The 21,172-nt window shown below is 46.1% G+C and overlaps 1 protein-coding gene across 1 annotated transcript in view; it reads left to right on the top strand.

Moving 5' to 3' along the window:
• AFF3 (ALF transcription elongation factor 3) overlaps positions 1 to 21,172 on the top strand; it is a 539,111-nt gene that overhangs the window by 489,334 nt on the left and 28,605 nt on the right. The window contains exons 14-17 of the mRNA XM_012787032.3: positions 1,755 to 1,941; positions 9,080 to 10,198; positions 14,792 to 14,916; positions 17,996 to 18,197. Coding sequence (XP_012642486.2) covers positions 1,755 to 1,941; positions 9,080 to 10,198; positions 14,792 to 14,916; positions 17,996 to 18,197 — 1,633 coding nt within the window. The remainder of the gene's footprint in view (positions 1 to 1,754; positions 1,942 to 9,079; positions 10,199 to 14,791; positions 14,917 to 17,995; positions 18,198 to 21,172) is intronic.

Below are 21,172 nucleotides of genomic sequence, written 5' to 3'. Positions count from 1 at the left end.
CTGCAGAGACACTATTAACATGGATCCCAGATGTTCATGTTTGGTCAGAATCCAATAGTCTTTTTCTTTTCTTTTCTTTTTTTTTTGTTTTATGATTCAGCCAACAGGAAAGATGGATTTCTATTCATAAGGGAAGAAAATACTACTGCCTCTTGAGCGCTAACCGTCCCTTCCCCTACCCTGTCTCAAGGTCCAGGATTCCTCACTCAGTACCAAACACAGACGGTAGGCTGGAAAAGAAATCGCCACAGTTCAGGCAAGGCATGAACGTGCAGATGTTGCCTGATGTTGAAGAATTTTGTCAGACAGTCGGTATGGACCGTGACATTAGTGGAAGAAATGAAAACCACTAGGGAAGGTTGTGTTTAAGCTCTGGTTTCCCCTAACCCTGCTGTTCAAAAAGGTGCTTTTATTCTCAGGTTTCCTGCAAGACAGTTTCTTGTCTTGTGGTTTCTATAGAAGCAAGGCTCCAATGAGTATGCCGCCACCCCCCAACCCAGCCCCTGGATTTATGGGAGTCTGTCCTTGGGCAAAGCATTTTTCAGAGATTTAAGGGGTGGGTGAAAAGGGTCCTTTACCTTGTCCAGGCTGCTTTGCACCTGAGATCATAAAGCCTAACGAGCTCCCCGGCCCTCGGCCTTCACTGGTGTTCGGTCCTGGTGAGGCAGTGGTCACGGTTAGAAATGGCAAACAGATATTTGCTGACTCAACATAAAAAAAAAGTGACCAGCATTTTCTGGGTTTAGAGCTAGAGCTCAAAGAAACACAGTCAGGTGTGTTTCAATTCAGTCAATAAAGGACTTTGAAGATGTTGAATCTTATGTGAGTACTGAAATGTTCTTTTTGGCTCAAACACTTTCTGGGTGGATGTGTGCTCTTTGAATTTTTGTGGTTAATTAATTACCATTGGAAAGTATCAATTGATTTTTCCTGTTATCTTTGAGTATGTAATGGCTTTCTGGCAAATTTCAGCATAGATATAAACACAAAGTGTAAATTTGAAATGCTGCTCCTATAAGCTACTGCACTAGGATTGAATTTGAAACTCTGGAATATATAAAAACGTTGTCAGTGGGGGATCCTCGGTTCTTTAGTAAAGGGCTCAAAAGAAGGTTCCTGTTGATACAATATGCCAGCTCCTGTAATCACTGCTGCACTCAACTCTGTGGGTGGGAGAAGGGGGGAAGCAAGACTTTAACTTTGGCAATCTCACAGTCTCTGGAACCTTCCAGCAGGCCATGAAAGCTCAGAGCTGAACGCCTTTGCCCTTCCTGACAGCCCTCTTCCTAATCCCTGCCATCACACTACATTTTCCTCTGGGGCAAAAATAAAGCAGTCATTTTCACACTTTGCAAAATATTTCAAGCTTTTTGGATTTCCTTGCATTTTTGAAGATGATTGGATTTGGGGATGCATTTGAAAAACCGTTTCCAGAACAGCAGCAAAATAAGAAACAGCCATTCAGACATTACACCACCTTCCCTTCTGAAATGGCCACATAAATAAACCAGGGCCCGACTACCAAGGGGCACCGACTTTTAATCCCAATTTTATTTCCATGTATAATTTGTTTTAACCGTTAAGATGCCTTTGACCTTGACGACTGCTCTTTGAGTTCCAGGTCATGGTTGACAGATGTGTAGGCTGCGTGTGCCTCCTCTTCCCTTTGGACGTGTGGCCGCGTGGTGGTGTTTTCCTGTTTGCTCACTTGGCTTTTCTTCCCTCTCCTTCCCGGGGGCCTCGTGGGCCGGCAGCACGGTGGCCCAGCAGCCCCACTGCAGAGGCTCGGCGCCTTCCAGCAAGGGCAGCAGCAGCGGCAGCAGCAGTGGCAGCAGCAGCTCCTCTAGTGACTCGGAGAGCAGCTCGGGATCTGACTCAGAGACGGAGAGCAGCTCCAGCGAGAGCGAGGGCAGCAAGCCCCCCCACTACTCCAGCCCCGAGGTAAGCGCTGCGCCAGCTCGGGCCCTCCTCTGCCCGGCTCCTGTCTCTGTGGGCATCGCGAGTCCTGGAGTCCTGGCTCTCCCACAGCCGCCTCCCCGCCCTCCCGTGGGCCCCCCAAGCCCGTGCTAGACAGGAGGAGCCTGTGGGGCTTCGGGCTCCCCATTTTCCTCGCTCTGTCCCTTCCTCGCTGTCTCCTAATTACACAGCTGCCTTTGAAGTACAGAAGCATCAACTTCCATTGCCCCCAGATCTCTGTCTTGACTCCCAGAAGTGTCCAAGCATGCTGCAAGCATCACTGGTGGGGAATAATCTGCAGATCGGGTCTCCCCCGGGGTCAGCCAAGGCAGTAACGAGACGGGGCAGTTCTCCGCCTGGGAAGTGTGACCACCCGTAAATCACAGGGAGTGGGGTCTTATGGATTAGACATGGTCAGAATCCTACCTTTTTGCTGTTTGTCACGGATCAGAAGAACAAAGGCTATAAATATTAATAAAAACCTTCTTAACTGTGTTTTCTTTGTGAAAATAGATAAAGAAATATGAGCATTGACCTACCAATAATGATGAAACGTTTTATAGCTGTAATGAGTGCCTGTGTGGAAGATGTAGGTGCCTCATATAAAAACATTATAAGGTACCAATAAAAACCATTGCTATTTCCACTTTAAAGTGGAAAGGGGAAAATTAAATAGTAATTCAGAGTATGAAGAAGGCTAAGACTTCTCAAGGCCATGGAGGTCTAAGAGTAACCTTTGCTTTCTAAAGAAGGAATAAAATAGAGTTTCTTCTCGAGTGTATAAACCTTTGGGATTACCATGATTGTAGGGTTTTTTTCTTAGAACCATCTGTACTATTTGGGGGGTCCAAACTTCTAAATAGGTTCTGAAATAGACCGAAACCCACTTCTACAAACCATGGCAGTGAGGGGGGGCACCTTGACGGGCTGGAGCAGCACCTCATCTCCAGCCTTTGTACCTGTGCCGTAGACATGCTCACACCTGACAGCGGTAAGGTTCCCACCTCAAGTTCATAGAGTGACTCTGAAATTCCCTCGGGTTTTTTTTTCCCTTCCCTCTCCTCTCAGGAGGCTGATGCTTTTTGCAGGTTAACTGAGAAATTGGGCAAGTTTAGTTTCTCCATGTCCCCACTTCCTCCTTATCATCTTTCTGCCCTAGAGGAATGATTGTCCCTTCATCCTGAATAAGCCACCTCTCCAGCTTCTGCTCTCCTTCCCATGAGCTTCCTGTCTCTGTCTCTCTCTCTCTCTGTCTCTCTGTCTTAGGGGAAAGCCCTTAGCAATATTCGCCTGTTAAAACCGTTAGGTTGATATAACCCTGGCTTTTCCTAGAAACTCCATTATTATTCCTTCTTCATAATTTCACTCATTCATTGTTCATTCACTCGTTCCGTGTTTGTTCAACAAATAGTCACTGAGCACCAGCCACAGACACAGTGCTTGGCTCCAGCACACAGCAATTCCGTGACAGAAAATGCCCCTGTCTTCATAGCGCTAGCATTCAAATGGGGATAATTCCAGATGAGAAAATACACGACTTAAGTAAAAAAAGTAGAGGAGTTAAGCGGGCTTCTTTAAAGCCTGCTTTATGCCATAATGTGTTGAGAAACTCCAGAATATTTAGTTGTAAGCAATAACTGGGTCCCAGGGACAGCAAAGTCAGGGGGAAGTGGCAGATTAAAACTAACATTAGTGTCTGTGAAGATGAACCATACGGGCTCTTCTTTGTGACTTTGCAGGTTAAATTCGTGAACACTGAGTCTTATTTTCATGCTGAAATGTGACTCCTAGAGCTCCTGAGTTGGCTGAAACCTCACCTAAGAGCAGCGCAGTTATAAAGCGCTCTAAGCAAATTCTTTCTAAATGTCACTGAAATAATTACAAAGCCTTCAAGTCCTAGGTAATGAAAGGAGGCCCTTGTCATTTCTTCCGGCAGCTATCAGAGGCCCCTCGCTAAGGAGAGGGAGCACAAGTCTCCTAAGGGGGTCCTAAAAGTTTAAGTCACCTGAGGCCACATATGGTTTTGAATTCCTTGCTTCTCCACACGGAGGGAATGCAGAAGTGGCAAGTGATATGTTAGCCACACCGCACACTATTTATTTCTGCTGGGAAGGAATGCATCCGTTGGAATAAAAGGTTCTTTTAACATTTTTCCCAAGGTTAACACAGACACACTTTAGACAGAAAATGAGTTTGCAGACTGAAAATGGCAAAGACAGGAAGTAGCGTTATCCTGCTCTTCAGCCTCGCTGTCCCACTGTGACCAAGCTGGCCCAGGGCAGCTTGCAGAGAGCCACCAGACTCCTCTTCCTGACCCCCACATGACAAGCGGGCTCTTTATAACCTCACGATCCACTGCTCAGACCGGTTTGTGCTGCTTTGAAGTAAAATGTTTCTGGCCCTTGCTTCCCTGCTGTGGGAGTAGAAGGAGACACACCTGACGTCCCAAGGCACCTGTGTTCCCCCTTGCACACACCAGCTGAGTTCCATATGAGCTGCTATGGCCATGAGTGTTGAGAGCCGCTTCATTTCACATGACCCGCCATAGGATGGTAACGTTGTGCTCATAAGCTCGCGTGGAAGAGCCTTCCCTGTGGCCTGATGTTTGCGTTGTTGTTCCCAGCCTAATTTTTTCCCCGGAGCCTAATCTGCTTTCCTGGCATGGTACGTCCTCTTATGCCAGCACTTTGTAGGGGAAGCTGCCTTTCCACTCAGCTAGCACATTGACGCCAACACACAGAGCTCCCTCCATCAGTGTCACCCACGTTTTAAGTATTAAGTGCAGAATAAGAGTCTGGTCACTAATTTTGAGGAGTTCTGGGATAAAGTAGGTTTACCCCATTGCTTTTCCTGGGGCATCATCACCTAGTCCTTAATATTTTTTATGTGCTTTCCACTGTGGCATTTCCCAAGTTGATCTGACCGTGAACATTCTTCTTCATGGGATATATGAACTAAAAGCACATTTTGGCAAATGCTGCCCTAAATCATTCTTAAAATTCAGCAGAAGCGGGATGCAAGTTGCTCACTGATTCAACAAGCATCTCATGCATTAGGCACCTATGGGTCCATGGCAGTGGGTGCCAGGAAGATATAGATGAAGCAGGAATGGTGGGGAGCTTGTGCATGGATCAGAGGGAAGATCAATCAGAGAGGAGAGTCATGGCTGGAAATACAAAGCGGCAAGCTGGCAACCAAAATCGCTGGGTGGAAACCCTGGGCAGACAGCCCAGGAAGTGGCCCAAAGCCAGCAGCAGGCCAGTGGACCAGCGTCTGCAGTCCTGAATTTTCTCTCCTCATTGCCACCAAACTCTTTGTCCTTTCAGCTTCCTTGGCCACAAAATGCCTCATGCCTGCCTAATACTCTTGTCTTGCCTGATCTGTGAGGTTGTTGTGAGGAATAAATACTGTGCTGTGAGTGACAGCTCGCTCTGAGTTGTTTTTATCAGGAGCAGAGTCATAGCAGTCTGTCCCCCTAACCTGGGATGGATGCTGTGAGCGACACAAAAGAAACAGAGATCTGGCCCTGGCCTGAAAGAAGCCTCTGGCTTTGTTGAAGACACAAGCAATATACACACGAAACAAATAATGAGCATCAAAAGGTTATACAGTTGGGTGTTTGAAGAGTTATTTGTGTTTTCTCCAAAAATCAGATCTAATTCTGACATTTTAGGTTGAAGACCAACATTTCTCAAAGGAGTCAGGTCCCCCTTTCATGAGGCTATGCCAAAGGGCAGTGGGAGATAAGGTGAAGTAGCATTGGAGAGAATAATGGTCTTTAAAGCTAGATAAGTACAGGTTTAGTCTTGGTGGAGCCTGGTAGCTGTGCAGCTTCAGACTTGTCACTTAACCTCTCTGAATCTCATCTACGAGTCAGGGGTGATAACATTTCTTATGTGTAAAGATTAAATTAGATAATATATGTAAAGTGGGAGTTGTATCGTAGGTATTCTAGCAATGAAAAGATGATTGCAAGATGATGGACGCTCTCGAATGCCAGCCTCAGGAATTTGGATTTTGTTTGAGAGGCAATAGGAGGCTGTTACAGATCCTTGAGAAAGAGTGTGATTTAGCGATGTGTTGAAAATGGTACTTCAGACTGATTTCTTCAGCTGTGAAGTGCAGAAAAAATGACCCTAAAGCACACCAGGCAAGGGGCCTGTACTAAATTTATTAAATTCCACCCTTCACTGTTAATGCTCCCGCTAGGAAGTTTCGGCGCGAATCTGCCTGTGTGCAGCTGTGTTTTGACTGCAAACAACCTCCCATGCTCTCTCACATAAGAGACGTGGGCTCTGGAAGGCTCTGGATGGCGGCGATGAGGGAGAACTAGCATGAGACGCAGTGGTGGAGCCGTGTGAGGGGTGTGCCCCGCCATAAGTGTCTGCCCTCTCCCGGAGTGTGCACCCTCTCTGCAAGGGGCCCCTCCCGCATCCACTCATACCTACTGTGTCCCGTTTGTCCAAGGAAGCGGGGGCACAGGACGAGGCACTGACTTGCTAGTTGTCACATCATGAGAGAAGTGGGGGCAGGGAGACAAAAGTAAAAGCCAGAGATTATTCCCACCAAATCAGCTTCCAGGGACTCTCAGCTACTCTCCAGGAAGGTGAGGGATCCCCTTGGCCAAGAAGCTGTTCTGTGGCCCACTGTCCTGCTGTCTCTGATTGCAGCGTGGACCAGGTGTGCTCTGTAGGTTTCCTTTGTTCCCTTTCTCCGGAGAAGCCAAAATAAAGCAAGGTCAGAATGTACAGAACTCACAGGTGCATAAAAGATAGATCTTTTTGTTCTTTTGTATCTTGCTCTAGAACCCTGGTTCTGTTGGTGGCATGAAAATAAACCTGGCAGAAAGTCAAGTGAAAGGCCAGACTCCCCCTCGGGGCCATGAGGGTCTTCCTTCCCACACCTGCATTCCGGGAGGGGCTTCTCCATGCTCACAGCCCTCGGGGAAGGGCCTCCATCCTTCTTCTGGCCTCCAGTGAAATTTTCTGTTTCTCCAAGTCACTGGACACCCTGTGCCAGTTGCTGTGAAATGTAGTTGGTCTCATCTGGTTTGGGGCAACCAGCAGGATGTCAGTGGTCTCTGCCATAGCTCTGATTGCCTGATCCCCACACTGTGGCCAATTCCTCTTGGTCCCCACCCCCTTTGGCCCATCAGAGGCTTCCCTGACCCTGAGCTGTGCCCCACACTCCTCCAGAGTCAGGCAGGGCTCCTGTGTCTAGCAGACAGCCCCCTCCTCACCACTCTTAGATCCTTGATGCTGGTGACAACGCCCAGAGCCCTGAGTTCTGCTCTATTTTTTTTTTTTTTAGATTTGAAGTTTTTATTAGAAATTAATATTTTTTTACTTTTATTTTATATTATGGGGATACAAATATTTTTAGGGTTACATATATTGTCCCTGCCATTCTTCCCCCTGCCCCCCGCCTTACCAAAACATCAGGCATGTCCTACCCCCAGTGGTGCACAGCACACCTATTTTATAAGTATGTATCCTTCCCCTCCTCCCCCTCCCATCTGCCCACCACCCAATAAAAGTTTTGTTTTTTTTCTTTTTTTGACCTTTGGGTTACATTGTATATCTTTGCCTTTCCCTAGGAAGGGTTAGAGGTATTCCCTCCCCCCCCCACAGTGTTCGCCACAACCCTAAGATGTGTATCTCCCCCTCCCCCAAACCCTGGTGAGCACTATCACCATTGAGTTCTGCTCTTAATACATGGCCCTCACTGCTGAAAAACACATCTTGATACAGAAAGGGAAGCTTTTGGAATTTATTATGTTAAAAACTCTTATTTTTTTTTCTCACACAAAGGTACTGCCTTGCCCTAGACTTGAGCCAACCAAGTTTGAAACACAAAGCTAAGCAATGTCATCTCATTCTAGACTGGTATCTGATCTCCCCCTAAAACAGGGGGTGCTACAAATCCAGAGGGTGGGAAGCCATAGGGAGGGAGAAATGCACCACCTTTGTCACTCAAAATATTTTCCACCTTTTACTTAAGTCAAAAATTGAAACTATACATCTGCACTAGAACTTCCAAAAAAAAAAAAAAAAAAATTGAAACTAATCTGGCCAGAATTGTATGCTTCTCAATACACCTGTTTGCTCTTAATAATCATAATGCTGAATAAATGGGCTTTTATTAGGAATGAATACTCCCTATAAAATTATTGGTTCTTAACTTTGTTTGAGAGAGAGATTCTTAGAGACTCCACTGAAAACTATGGACCTCTTCCAGAAAAAAAGTGCATCTGCACAATACTTTCCCATTCTATTCCAGGGTGTTCACCAACCTTCTCCCCACCCTCACCCCTGAGCCAATCTATGGACCAGAGTTTGAAACCAGTGCTATCTGTGATTTGATCTAAATTAGCAAAACTGCTTGTAGGAGAGGTTTCTATTGTCATCTCCATGTGGGAAAACATGGAGAGAAGCAGGTTGAGGATGGACTAACCAAGTGAGGCTGCCGAATCATATAGGCACAGACGAGTCCCTTTGAAATAGGAGTTCCATACTGCAAAATGAGCCATCTTGCCTAAGTCATTGCTTCTGCTGTTAAATAACTGTGCCCTACTAGCCTTCACTGCATATGTAAATTATATGTTAATTCTTTAGGATTGTGGGTTCCACTCAGCCCCCTCTTCCGATTTCTCCCAAAGTTTTAAGTCTTAACAAAAAATGAGTGCTTTGACACTCAGGGCCTCCAAACTATTCTCCAGTTAAGTTTCATAGAATCTCACGTTTGTGTGTGTGTGTGTGTGTGTGTGTATACACACACACACATATATATAAATATAATTGTAAAAATACATATCCTGTGTTACACTCAAAAGTGCTGGAATTGGGTTAACAAGCCACAGTGCTTCCACTTATTTTTCCCAGTAGACTTCAAAATGCTGCACTGACATTCAAGTGCCACCAGCCAGTAAGAGCAGCACCACGCAGACATCGGGAGTGCCAGATGAGGGCTGCTACACACATCTGATGCTTTCGTTTTCCTTTTGCTCCCAGCCCATTCGTTTTCTGCTCATACAGTTAGAGGAGCAAGTCAAGATAAAAACAGGCCCGTTTTAAGTGAGCCTGAAATAAAAGATGTTTTGTTGTCACTGGTTTTCTGCTTTCAGGCTGAGCCGGCATCCTCCAACAAGTGGCAGCTGGATAAATGGCTAAACAAGGTTAATCCCCACAAGCCTCCCATTCTGATCCAAAATGAAAGCCACGGGCCAGAGAGCAATCAATACTACGCCCCTGTGAAAGAGGAGGCGCAGGACTGTGGGAAACTGCCCGACGTTTGCCAAACCAGCCTGAGAGAGAAGGAAATCAAGAGCACCTGCAAGGAGGAGCAGAGGCCGAGGACAGCGAACAAGGCCCCTGGGAGCAAAGGGGTGAAGCAGAAGTCCCCGCCCGCGGCTGTGGCCGTGGCCGTGACCGCAGCCGCCGCTGCGCCGCCCGCGGTGCCCGGTGCGCCGGTGGAGAGTGCGCCCGCGCCTGCCCGGAGGTCGGCGGGCAAGAAGCCCACCAGGCGCACCGAGAGGACCTCGGCCGGGGACAGCGCCAACTGCCACCGGCCCGAGGAGCCCGCGGCCGCGGACGCGCTGGGAGCCAGCGTGGTGGTCCCCCCAGAGCCCACCAAAACCAAGCCGTGCGCCAACAGCAGAGCGACCCACCGCAAGGAGCTGCGCTCCTCGGTGACTTGTGAGAAGCGCCGCACACGGGGACTGAGCAGGATCGTCCCCAAATCCAAGGAGTTCATTGAGACAGAGTCATCATCTTCGTCCTCCTCCTCGGACTCCGACCTGGAGTCCGAGCAGGAGGAGTACCCTCTGTCCAAAGCGCAGACCGTGGCCGCCTCCGCCGCCGCCGCCTCCGCCTCCTCTGCGAGTGACCAGAGGCTGAAGGAGGCTGCCAACAGCGGCAGCAGTGGCGGCGGCCCCCGGGCCCCCGTAGGTTCCATCAACGCCAGGACCACCAGTGACATCGCCAAGGAGCTGGAGGAGCAGTTCTACACGCTGGTCCCCTTCGGCCGGAACGAACTTCTCTCCCCTCTGAAGGACAGTGATGAGGTCAGGTCTCTCTGGGTCAAAATTGACCTGACCCTCCTGTCCAGGATCCCAGAGCACCTGCCCCAGGAGCCGGGGGTCTTGAGCGCTCCTGCTGCCAAGGACGCGGAGAGCGCACAGCCCTGCCACGCCTCGGACACGCCCCCCGAAAAGGCTTTGCCCAAATCCAAGAGGAAACGCAAGGTAGGCCTGGGGCTGACTGGGGCCCCCCTGGTGTGGAAGGGAGGGGGCTTTCCTTTAGCTTGTGGGCAAGGGGCTAGAGCACTGGTAGCCCGCTGGTCTGGACTGTAGGTGGCAGCGCACCTTACAAACAATTATACAGCACTTTATATATGCCAGACACTGGTGTAAGTACTTGATATATGTTAAGTCAGCAAAGTCCTTAGAATGGCCCGACGAGGAAGTACCGTTATCATTCCTATTTTATAGTTACAGGTAATTAAGCTGTGTCCCACTGCATGTCAAAATAGTCGTGCACGAGGTATTTATCAACTGTGTGCAGACGCAAGCTGGATGCAGGGCCTGTGAGAAAACTAAACATGTGGTGGACCCCCTCTTTGCTGGGAGGGATGGGGTGACGTTGATGATGGGATCACTCTTTGACCTAAGAAGCCAGTGGCCTCACAGAGTTTAAGGCTGTGCCTGGGTGAAAACGAACACGGAAGTGCCTGACGCTGGACCTCGGCCGGCACCGTCAGAGCCAGCAGCTATTGCTTCCAGTAGTGTTGGCCAAGGAGGACTTCCTGGTGGAGAGGGCTGGGAACAGGCCCCTGCAAAGGAGGGACACATGACTAAGTAGAGGCTCAGGGATGAAGTGGCAGAAGGGATGAACAGGTAGACCAGGTAGGGCAGGGGACTGAGAAAGTAACTCAAGCACAAGGAAAGCTGGAGACACCTCTGGCAGCAGACGCTAAACACGCAGCCAATTTGGAAGGTTTTTGAGCAGGGAATACCTTAATCATAAATTAAAACCAATTTTGGGGATTTTTATTCCATCCTGTTACTGTATCCTCAAAGTAATTTGGACCACAGTGAAAAACACAATGGGTGACAAACAAAAGGTTGCAATATTCCTAGATGGTCCCAAATTTAGGACAAAATCATTAATAACAGTTAACACATGTTGTATGTGTCCCTGTGAGGGATGCCATTCTAAGTACTCTACATGCACTAAATCATTCAGCCCTTATAAATATTCAGGCAAATATTATTGCCATGCCCATTTTACAGGTGAGGAAACTGAGGCTGAGAGAGCCTGAAACAACTTGCCTGAGGTTATGTAGGTCATAAGGGGCAGAGCCGGGAATGAACCCAGGCTGCCTGGCTTCACAGCCCTGCCATAGAAGTCAGCCTGAGGTTAGTGTGATACTTTCTAGTTTTCAAAGGGCAGCCTGGTCTGTCCGTGGAAAAGTTAGCTTGGATGCATGGGTTTTACAGCTGTTTCAAATCCTTGACTGAGAGGGGACTGAGGAGGAAGGCTTGTTGTCTTCCTAGCCTAAGATTGAACGTATTCCTCACGTTGGAAGTTTGCATGGAGAAGGCACCCAGTCCCCTTTCCATGACAATCATCTTCGTGACCACCCATCGCCAGGGAAATGTATTCTGAAGTACCAAAGAAGGTGTGTCTTCACATGGTAACACTAAATAACTTATCCCTGTAAAGTAGAATTCGAACCCCTTGCAAGAAATTTCATGAAAAGAAGTATCTTCAAAAAGCAGCTGTTTGCCTTTCCTCTTGATACAGATGCAAAGACAATTTTATAAAAATTCCCTAGCAGGGTTTCCACGCAGCATTGGCCATTAACCCACGGTGGGGCCCTGTGTAGATGCTCACTGCCCCGATGGTGCTCACATGTAGTAGAAAGTGTGTGGATTTTGACATCAGACTGACCTGCCCTCAAATCCCACCTTTACCATTTACCTCCTTCAGGGCCAGCTTTCTATGGCCAGGTGCCATGGGACTACACTGGTGTGCTGACACACGGGGCCCTTGGAGCTTAGTACTGTGGCTGCCTCCTTGAGATTCTTCCTTCTATCTCTGAATTTGTGTTTTGTAAGTGATGGAGTATGTGCGAGGCATGTGGAGCTTTGATTCACCCATGGCCGACCTCCTGCCTATTTTCACAGGATGGGTTCTGCCTGCTCTTCAGCCCCCTGGACCCCCGGCCCTGTGCAGCCTTCCCCTTTCTGGCTGGGTTCAGGGACCACTGCTGCCCTCATCCCCTGAATGGGCCCAGACGTAGGCACAGGAAGGGTCTTACCCAACCCCTATCCAGGCAGTGACGCGTTCTGGAGGGGAGATTGCAATCCCCTGGGGGTCGCCCATTCACTGTGGGTCGGAGGGACGGGCTGTGGGAAGGCGAAACGGCCGCCTGGGCTCGGGCACCACAGGTAGGTCGCACCACTAGTGGGAGGGGGAAAGCTGCAGCTGGTGGGCCATGCATATGAGCCCAGTCCCAGGGTGGGCCCGGCCCTTGACAGGCTGCATTCACCCCCGAGGGATCCACATGCCTGAAGGAGCACAACAGGAATAGCAGAAACTGTAAACTCCACCAACACTACCATGACAGCTCAAGGGAGAGACTATGCAAGAAAGAAAGAGTTTTGTGTTTGAATACTTTATAACATCACTCTTTTCCTGCCTTTTTTTTTTTTTTTTTTTTTTGAGACAGGGTCTTGCTCTGTCACCCTGGCTGGAGTATAGTGGCATCATCATAGCTCACTGCAACCTAAAACCCCTGGATGCAAGCCATCCTCCTGCCTCAGCCTCCCAAGTAGCTGGGACTACAGGCTCCTGCCACCGCACCCAGCTAATTTTTTCTGGTTTTTGTAGAGATAGGGTATTGCTCTTGCTCAGGCTGTTCTTGAACTCCAAAGGATCCTCCTGCCTTGGCCTCCCAGAGTGATAGGATTATAGGCGTGAGCCACTGCACCCAGCCTTTTCCTGCTTTTTGAATATGGGGCCCAGCATTTTCATTTTGCACTGGACCCAGAAAATTACATAGTCGGCACTGGCCTCCTGGGTGACCCTAATCAGGTGACCTTACCTTCTCTGAACAGTTTATCTGTAAAATGGTGACATCAGTGCAGGGGTGTTGTCAGCTTCACACAGTATATTCAAACAGTACAACTTAGTAACACGTGTTGGCCTCTTTCTTCCTTACCCTTCTTTCCTCCTGTTTTCCTCTAGACACCTGCCTTCCTGCTTACTTTTTGGTGCTCAAGTTTTGTTGAATGAAGGACTCAATCACTCAATCATCTGGATATGAGTGTGGATATTACCTCTGTGACTGATGGATGAATGGATAGGCTGATGGAAAAAATACATATATATAAAATATGCAGAGATAGATACTGATAAACATATAGATAGATTGGAAATATGTATAGCTATCTAGATGCCTAGATATATATATAGAGAGAGAGAGATATAGAGAGAGATATAAAGAGATGTACAGAAAGATATACATATAAATCCCATAATACACTATATTTAAATCAGGGGTCCTCAAACTTTTTAAACAGGGGGCCAGTTCACTGTCCCTTAGATCGTTGGAGGGCCGGACTATAGTTTAAAAAAAACTATGAACAAATTCCTATGCACACTGCACATATCTTATTTTGAAGTAAAGAAAAAAAAACAGGCAAAAATACCCGCATATGGCCTGCAGGCTGTAGTTTGAGGACGCTTGATTTAAATGTATTCTTTATGGCTCTTTTTCTTTTAACTTACCAAACTTCACTTATGCTAAACCTGACCCTGGCTCTGCTCAAAAAAGCTAATGGATCATCATTAAACACAAACACAAGAGAAGTGAAAGAACATTTTTGTAATGCTCTTTACTCAGTATCCTGGGCTTTAAGAGCCTAGTACTGGGTGCTGGAGGTGGGACCCCATAGACCTGGCTATCAAAGGTGCCAAGTCTCACCTTGCTAGAGCCCTGAAGCTGAGGACTCAGGGCTTTGCTTTGATCCCTCTACAGGGGCACTCCACTCTTACAGTGTAACCATCTGGGACCCTCTGTGGGAGACGCTATGTGACAAGATCCTAGCTAGACAAGTTCAGATTCTTTACGTCTCTGGTGCTGGCATTTGTCTCCTGGAAAACACTGCAGACAGCCCTGCAGATACTGTAGTGGGTTCCTGCTATCTCACAGAAAATAGTACTTTCTGAATGCATTTGTGTTGTACCCTAATACCCATCAAAAGTTAAACACAGTTGTGGCAATAAGAATCCAAGGTACTGTTTTATAATAATGTGCTTTTAAGGGTTCTAAGATGCCATGGGATAGTAATTGAGAACTAGGATTAAGGCACCAAAAGGTAACAACCTCTACTTGCAATTCACGAAGGGCAAGAATTGTAAAGCAGAAAGGTCCAAGCTTGCCATTGACCTTACTGCATTAATCCCGAAAAATACACATTTGCTACACCTTATTCTGATTGCAAGAAATACCAAGATGAGAGACTCAAGCAACAGTGGGAATTCAGAAGAGGGCTGCTTTGAAGGGCTAATTCTTAGGCCTATTGATGGCAGAGTCGTTTTGGTAATTCAGACGTTCCCTCTCAAATTTTGATCATGGCATCGTGCCTTTCCTCTCAATAAGCTGTCATTAATAAAAGCAGTGGTATCATCCTCTTACATCGAAGAACTGACTGGGAACCTAGGCCAGGGTCACAGCTGCTCAGGGCACTCTTCAGGGAAGTTGGTGCCCAGGAACTCAGGATGACTCCTTGAAATCCAGAGCTGATCGACTCTTGCTTATCCCTGTGCAGTGTGACAACGAAGACGACTACAGGGAGATCAAGAAGGCCCAGGGAGAAAAGGAGAGCTCTTCACGCCTGGCCACCTCCACCAATAATTCTTTGTCTGCAAACCACTGCAATATGAGCATCAACAGGTATGTGTGTTCCCTCCAAGGTGGAGGTGAGTTGGAGGGCTCTTGGATCTGAAAGTCACGTGCCATGTTGGGGCAGAGTCAGATTTTTGAGGACTGCTTTGGTCTGGCTTTGCAGACTTGCTTCCCTCAATTTAACCTAAGGCTTATAATTGTGGCTGGACATGTGTCTTGAGCCACAGCTCCAGGTAGCTGTACAAGGTACTTCCTGTAACCATAGACCAGTTACTAGTTACGCACAGTTCTGCACTCAAGGAGACATAGCCTTCCCCCTAAAAACTTAATAACTGAATTTTCTTTTCTTTTTTTTTTTTTATTTTTGGAGACAGAGTTTCACTCTGTTGCCCAGGCAAGAGTGCTGTGGCGTCAGCCTTGCTCAAACTCCTAGGCTCAAGTGATCCTTCTGCCTCAGCCTCCCGAATAGCTGGGACTACAGGCATGCACCACCATGCCCGGCTAATTTTTTCTACATATTTTTAGTTGTTTAGATAATTTCTTTCTATTTTTAGTAGAGACAGGTCTCGTTCTTGCTTAGGCTGGTCTCAAACTCCTGATCTCAAGCAATCCTCCTTCCTCAGCCTCCCAGAGTGCTAGGAGTACAGATGTGAGCCACCACGCCTGGCCATAGCTGAATTTGAACTCATAAGAACACTAAGCTTATTACACAGATGAAGAAATATATACTTTGAACTGAATCTCCATGTGATGCACCTAAAACTCTTGGATATAGATTAAAATTGTGGCATTAGACAGGATCTGTGCCTCCAAGGTTAAGCAGCCACCCAGTCACTCCTCTGGAGGGGTTCCAGATGGACCCACCTCACGCTGAATTCCCTCTGTGATAAATAGCTCTCTAGCAAGGCAAGGTCCCAGGTGTTTATTATAAGCTAGTAGCTTATCATCAGTCATAGCAGCTCTTTCCATTTTGAAATACCACAGCACAGAAACCACTTTCCCTCTCTAAGACACTCTTCACTCTCACGGACTGTATACAGAGAACGTTTAAGGGGAGATGAATGTTTCAGTGCAACACATAAAAATGTAAACTGAAAGGTTAGGAAAAGATGGAGAGCAGTGCTAAAACTCGGCGAGGAAATTGGAGAGCAAGGGCACACACACGCAGGCCCGCTGTGGCATCAGAGTCACCTTGGGAATGAAAGGCAAGGGCTCTTGAAGGTCTGTGCAGGAGTGAGAGCTGCACATGGAGACAGTCCATGCAGAGTGGAGAGCAGCTCAAAACATTGGGAAAATGTGGTCCCAAAGTAATGTAAGCAGTAGCTCAAGATGTCTATGACAACTGCAGTGAGATGAAAATACCTGTCATGTCTACTGGTGACACAATCACAAATGTTGCTAATACTACTCCTGTTAAACCATAACTCTGGTTTCATGCCTCCCCTCCTAATTAGAGGAAATGTTCTATTTCAGTTAGAAAATAGGTTAGTGAAAATGAAGATGTAACTTTTTTCCCTCCAAGTTCATGGACCCCAAGTTAAAAACTCTTGCTCTAGAGACTTAGCCTGGCAGAGCCTCCCAGCTCTGATAGTTTTATTTATGTTAAGTAATGACACAAGGCATATGAAAATCCTTAGAGTTCTTTCTGTGAAAGGTGGTCTGTGTATCTCTGGAATTTCAATTACTACTATCAAGTATTACCAGTGCAATAAAACAACCCCAGAGATAAGGTCTTCGCCAGTCCCAACAAGGTGCTTCAGAGAAAGTTTCTTTTGTCAACTTGAATATATAAACTTGCAGTGATGAAGAAGGAGCCATCACATGTCCATGATCATATTTAATGTCATAACTTAGTTTCCTATGCCTGGTAAAAATCATGAAGTATGTAAAATAATACTTAGAAAAAGGTCTTTTTTTCACTCACATTTCAAGAAACAATTATATTCAAGCCCTTCACATCATCTTGCACATCATTGTCTTCACCTTCACTAGAAGAGCCACTTTTGATTTTCCCAAAGCAGTTTTTTTTATAACGCATCTTCTCACTTCTTTCTGAGTTGTTAGACACACAGTGCTTTTGGAACCAGAGATCTATCAGCAGAAATTCTATCCCCGCATGTATCCATTTGCATATATTATAAATCTCAGTTTCTTGCTTGTTCTAAAGGCCTCTGTTTGTAATTTCTGCACTATGATCACCAACTAAGGAAAATTGCTTTTTGAAGTGACTTTAATGGCTTGTTTGTAGTGATAACCAACACGTGCAATTAAGAGGCCTTAACCCCAGGAGAAATGACTAAATCATTGTTATATGCCTTTACCAGTTTTTTTAACTGACTCTATCAGGTGACCTCTGTCAGCATGCTAAATTAGCAATGATTGAGTTTATTTCAGGCTAATGTGTCATCCCCAAATAATACTTCGAAAAAAATAAAGTAATAGAGCCCTAACAATAAAATATGCATTGCAAAATCAAACATAAGTACATCCCTCTTTTCTGATGGTTGATTTTGGAGAAAGTTATATTCAAGCATAGGCAATTAGGAGCTAGGAATCAGAAATTGTAACTTCTAGTGACAGTTTTAATATTCTGTATTTATTCTGATCAATGCCTGGTTAACTCAGAAACTCAACAACTGAAAGTTGGCTTCATGTATCCCAGGTTATTCTGTGATTCTATTATTTCCTACATAATAATTAGTACAAGCTCAGATGGTAGCAAACATCCTTTTAGAAATAATTGTTGTCTTTTATCATTATTGATTGACTTTTTCCATTACTTGCTACTTATGCTTGTTAGGAAAACAGTAAGTTTGCCTGTTGGATATTTTGAGATCCTTAGACGAAAATATCTCAGAAAATGAAATTACAGTTATTCTTAGTTGTTTATTTTGGTGCTAACTCCAGAATTATTATTCATCCTGATAGAAAGAGTAAAGAAACAATGAGTGATATTTGGTTATTATTTGTTATGGTCCTAATACCGAAAAGTTTGCTGGTATGATAATTCCCAGTAAACTTCTTCCTACCAGCAGGTCTTGGATGGGAGGTGCGGGTCATATATAAAACATTTACTCTTCCCTGTGTTGACTCTGAGGCATTCCATTACTGTAATTTCCTTTTTCAGCGTGGCAATACCAATAAATAAAAATGAAAAAATGCTCCGGTCGCCCATCTCACCCCTCTCTGATGCCTCTAAACACAAATACTCCAGCGAGGAATTAACTTCTTCCAGCCGACCTAATGGCAACAGCTTGTTCACTTCCACCTCTTCTAACAAAAAGCATAAAGCGGACAACCAGCTGCAGTCTCATGCCGGAGACCTCACGGTTTGTTGATGCTCATCCTTTTCCCATTAAAATCAAAATGAAATTGAGCGCTCCCCACCCTCTGTCTGTAGCCTGGCACACTCTAAACGCATGCATGAGGCCCTTCGAGAATCCCCAAATGCCGCTTCTAGGGAGACCCGGCAGGGGAGAGCACCTCTTTACCATCGCCACCCCAATGGAGAGCTGAGGAATAAGAAACCCAGGGCTTGGAAGGATTTTATTTCCCATTCTGAGAAGACAAGACCTCAAAGTAATACCATCCCGGGTCAAAATAAATTAGGAGTTTTGAACCACCAACCTTTTCATAGGGAAAAATTCCTTATCCCAGGGCGGAGTTAAATCTGGGATTGAAACCCCACACCAAAATCTGCCAGGCCCCCACTCCATCCTTGTTGACTAGTGTAGCAGCCACAGTGGGGGATCCCCACCAGCCACCACCGCTTTCCAGACATCTTCTCAGGGACATTTCCAGCACTCCCCTGGGGAAGAACAGGGGACTTGGGTTCACAGTCCAGCCTCACATCTTGGTTGCAGTGTGAGCTTGGGCCACTTTCTTAATCTCTCTGAGCCTGTTTCTTTATCTGCTAAACAGTGGTGATAAGATGGGAAAGAGGCCGGGCGCTGTGGCTCACGCCTGTAATCCTAGCTCTTGGGAGGCCGAGGCGGGCGGATTGCTCAAGGTCAGGAGTTCAAAACCAGCCTGAGCAAGAGCGAGACCCCGTCTCTACTATAAATAGAAAGAAATTAATTGGCCAACTGATATATATATAAAAAAAAAATTAGCCGGGCATGGTGGCGCATGCCTGTAGTCCCAGCTACCCGGGAGGCTGAGGCAGAAGGATCACTCCAGCCCAGGAGTTTGAGGTTGCTGTGAGCTAGGCTGACGCCACGGCACTCACTCTAGCCTGGGCAACAAAGCGAGACTCTGTCTCAAAAAAAAAAAAAAAAGATGGGAAAGAGACGGCATCATCTAAAAAGACCCCAACACCTATGGACACCTATGTAACTAACACTACATGTTAGTTTGTCTTCACTGTCATGCTCATCTCTAAATGCTGGTAACCTGGGCCACTCATCCTCTTGGGGGCATTAATTAATCCCAAACTCTCCCTGTTAGTTCTCCCAGGTCACTGTGCCCATCAAACCCAGCTGGGCTTTGGGAGGCAGGGAGAGAGGTGGGGCTTGAGAACAGGACTCTGCAAAGAAGATGCAAGGGTCAGGGTAGCACTTAACACTATATCTCATGAATTAAAGATATAAAAATTATTAGTAGGAGGTCCTATAAGAGCCTAATAAGTCTTACCGCATCCTCAGGAACTTAACCATCTTTATGCACCCTCATTTGGGAGCAATTATCTTTAATTCTAGCCTGAACTAATCTGAGAAGACCATATTACAAAAATATGGACTAAAAAGCTACCAGTTCAAATTTTTTAAAAAACAAAATTGTTCTTTGTCTCTAGATCCTTATATCACAAGCAACTATGATGTGCAGAGAATTATAAACCAGTTCCAGATTTTATTTAGTCATTCTTTCAACAAACAGGTGCTTATTCAGCAAGTACTTAGTATGTACCAGGCACCGTGCTAAGTACCAGAGCACTGTACGTAATGGTCCCTCTGTGCCCACATGAAGCTTACAGCCTAGCTGGAGAGGGAGCCTTAGACAGGGGATCACACACATCCATAGTTAACTGCCAACAGTTTGAGTGCTAAGAGGAAACTCACGGAGAACTAGGAGCTCTCATAACAGAAGCTTGATCTAGTATGGGGAGCAGCAAACTTTCTGTGAAACAGGGTTTCTCGACACTCTTGAAATTTTGGACTGAGTAATTCTTTGTGGCGGGGAGTGTCCTGTACAATGTAGGATGTTTCACGGCATCACTGGCCTCCACCTGCTAGATGCTAGTAGTAGCTCATGCCCAGTGGTGACCAAAAGATGTCTCCATGCATTGTCAAATTGCCCCCAGTTGAGAACTGCTGCTGTGAAGGGTCAGATAATAAATAGCTAAAGGCTTTGTGGGCTGCACAATGTCCGATCTCTGTCACAACACTCAATACTGCCATTGTATCAGGAAAGCAGCCCTTTGACAATAGCTAAACAGATAGGCATGACTAGTTTCCAATAAAACTTTATTTATAAACAGGGCCAAGTTTGACCCACGGGCCATAGGTTGCTGGCCCCCTGATGTGAGATCTCTAAAAGGCAAGTAGCAGTACGGTAAGAGGTAAAGAGCATTGCAGGCAGATAAAATAGCATGTGCAGAGTTCCTGAGGACAAACTAGAAACTGGCCCCTGAGTCTGAGGCACAGAGACTGCAGGGGAGAGTGGCAGAGAGATAGGCAAGGGCCAGACGTGCAGGCTGTGGAGGCCACTCTGCTGGTGTGGCTCCTTTTATCAAGAGCAGGTGGACACCATTGAAGGATTTTAAGAAGAACGGTTTTAAAATGTAGCATCTGATTTTACTACAAATATATAGCTGCAGAATCTAACCCCTAAAATGCGACACATAAAATCAATCTGTATTTATAGAAACACTTGTATATACTCAATTTTAATTACTTCAGAGAAACTGATTTGCATTTCATAACCAAAAACAGTTGTTTATGATCCATGTGTTTAACACACAATAGGTGCTATGTAAATATTTATATCCCTAGTTAATGTGATTTTTTTTACATTTTTCCACAGAGGAATGTGTTTCTTTTTTTAAACCTATTTTAAATAATTCCTGGTGATTCCCTTTGACTCTTTCTGTTTTTCTCAGATGACTAATAAGAACCAGTCCATTTGTGACCTGAATGACTTCTCTTTTGTGAGGGACAGTTGTAGAGTGCCGTGGCGTCAGCCTGGCTCACAGCAACCTCAAATTCCTGGGCTCAAGCGATCCTTCCACCTCAGCCTCCCGAGTAGCTGGGACTACAACCATGCGCCCCCATGCCCAGCTAATTTTTTCTATATATTTTTAGTTGTC

This window comes from Microcebus murinus, chromosome 3 (genome assembly GCF_040939455.1).
Source record: "Microcebus murinus isolate Inina chromosome 3, M.murinus_Inina_mat1.0, whole genome shotgun sequence".
NCBI classification, from domain to species: domain Eukaryota; kingdom Metazoa; phylum Chordata; class Mammalia; order Primates; family Cheirogaleidae; genus Microcebus; species Microcebus murinus.
Note: the sequence above shows the minus strand (reverse complement) of the source record. Positions and strands in the feature narration are given on the sequence as shown.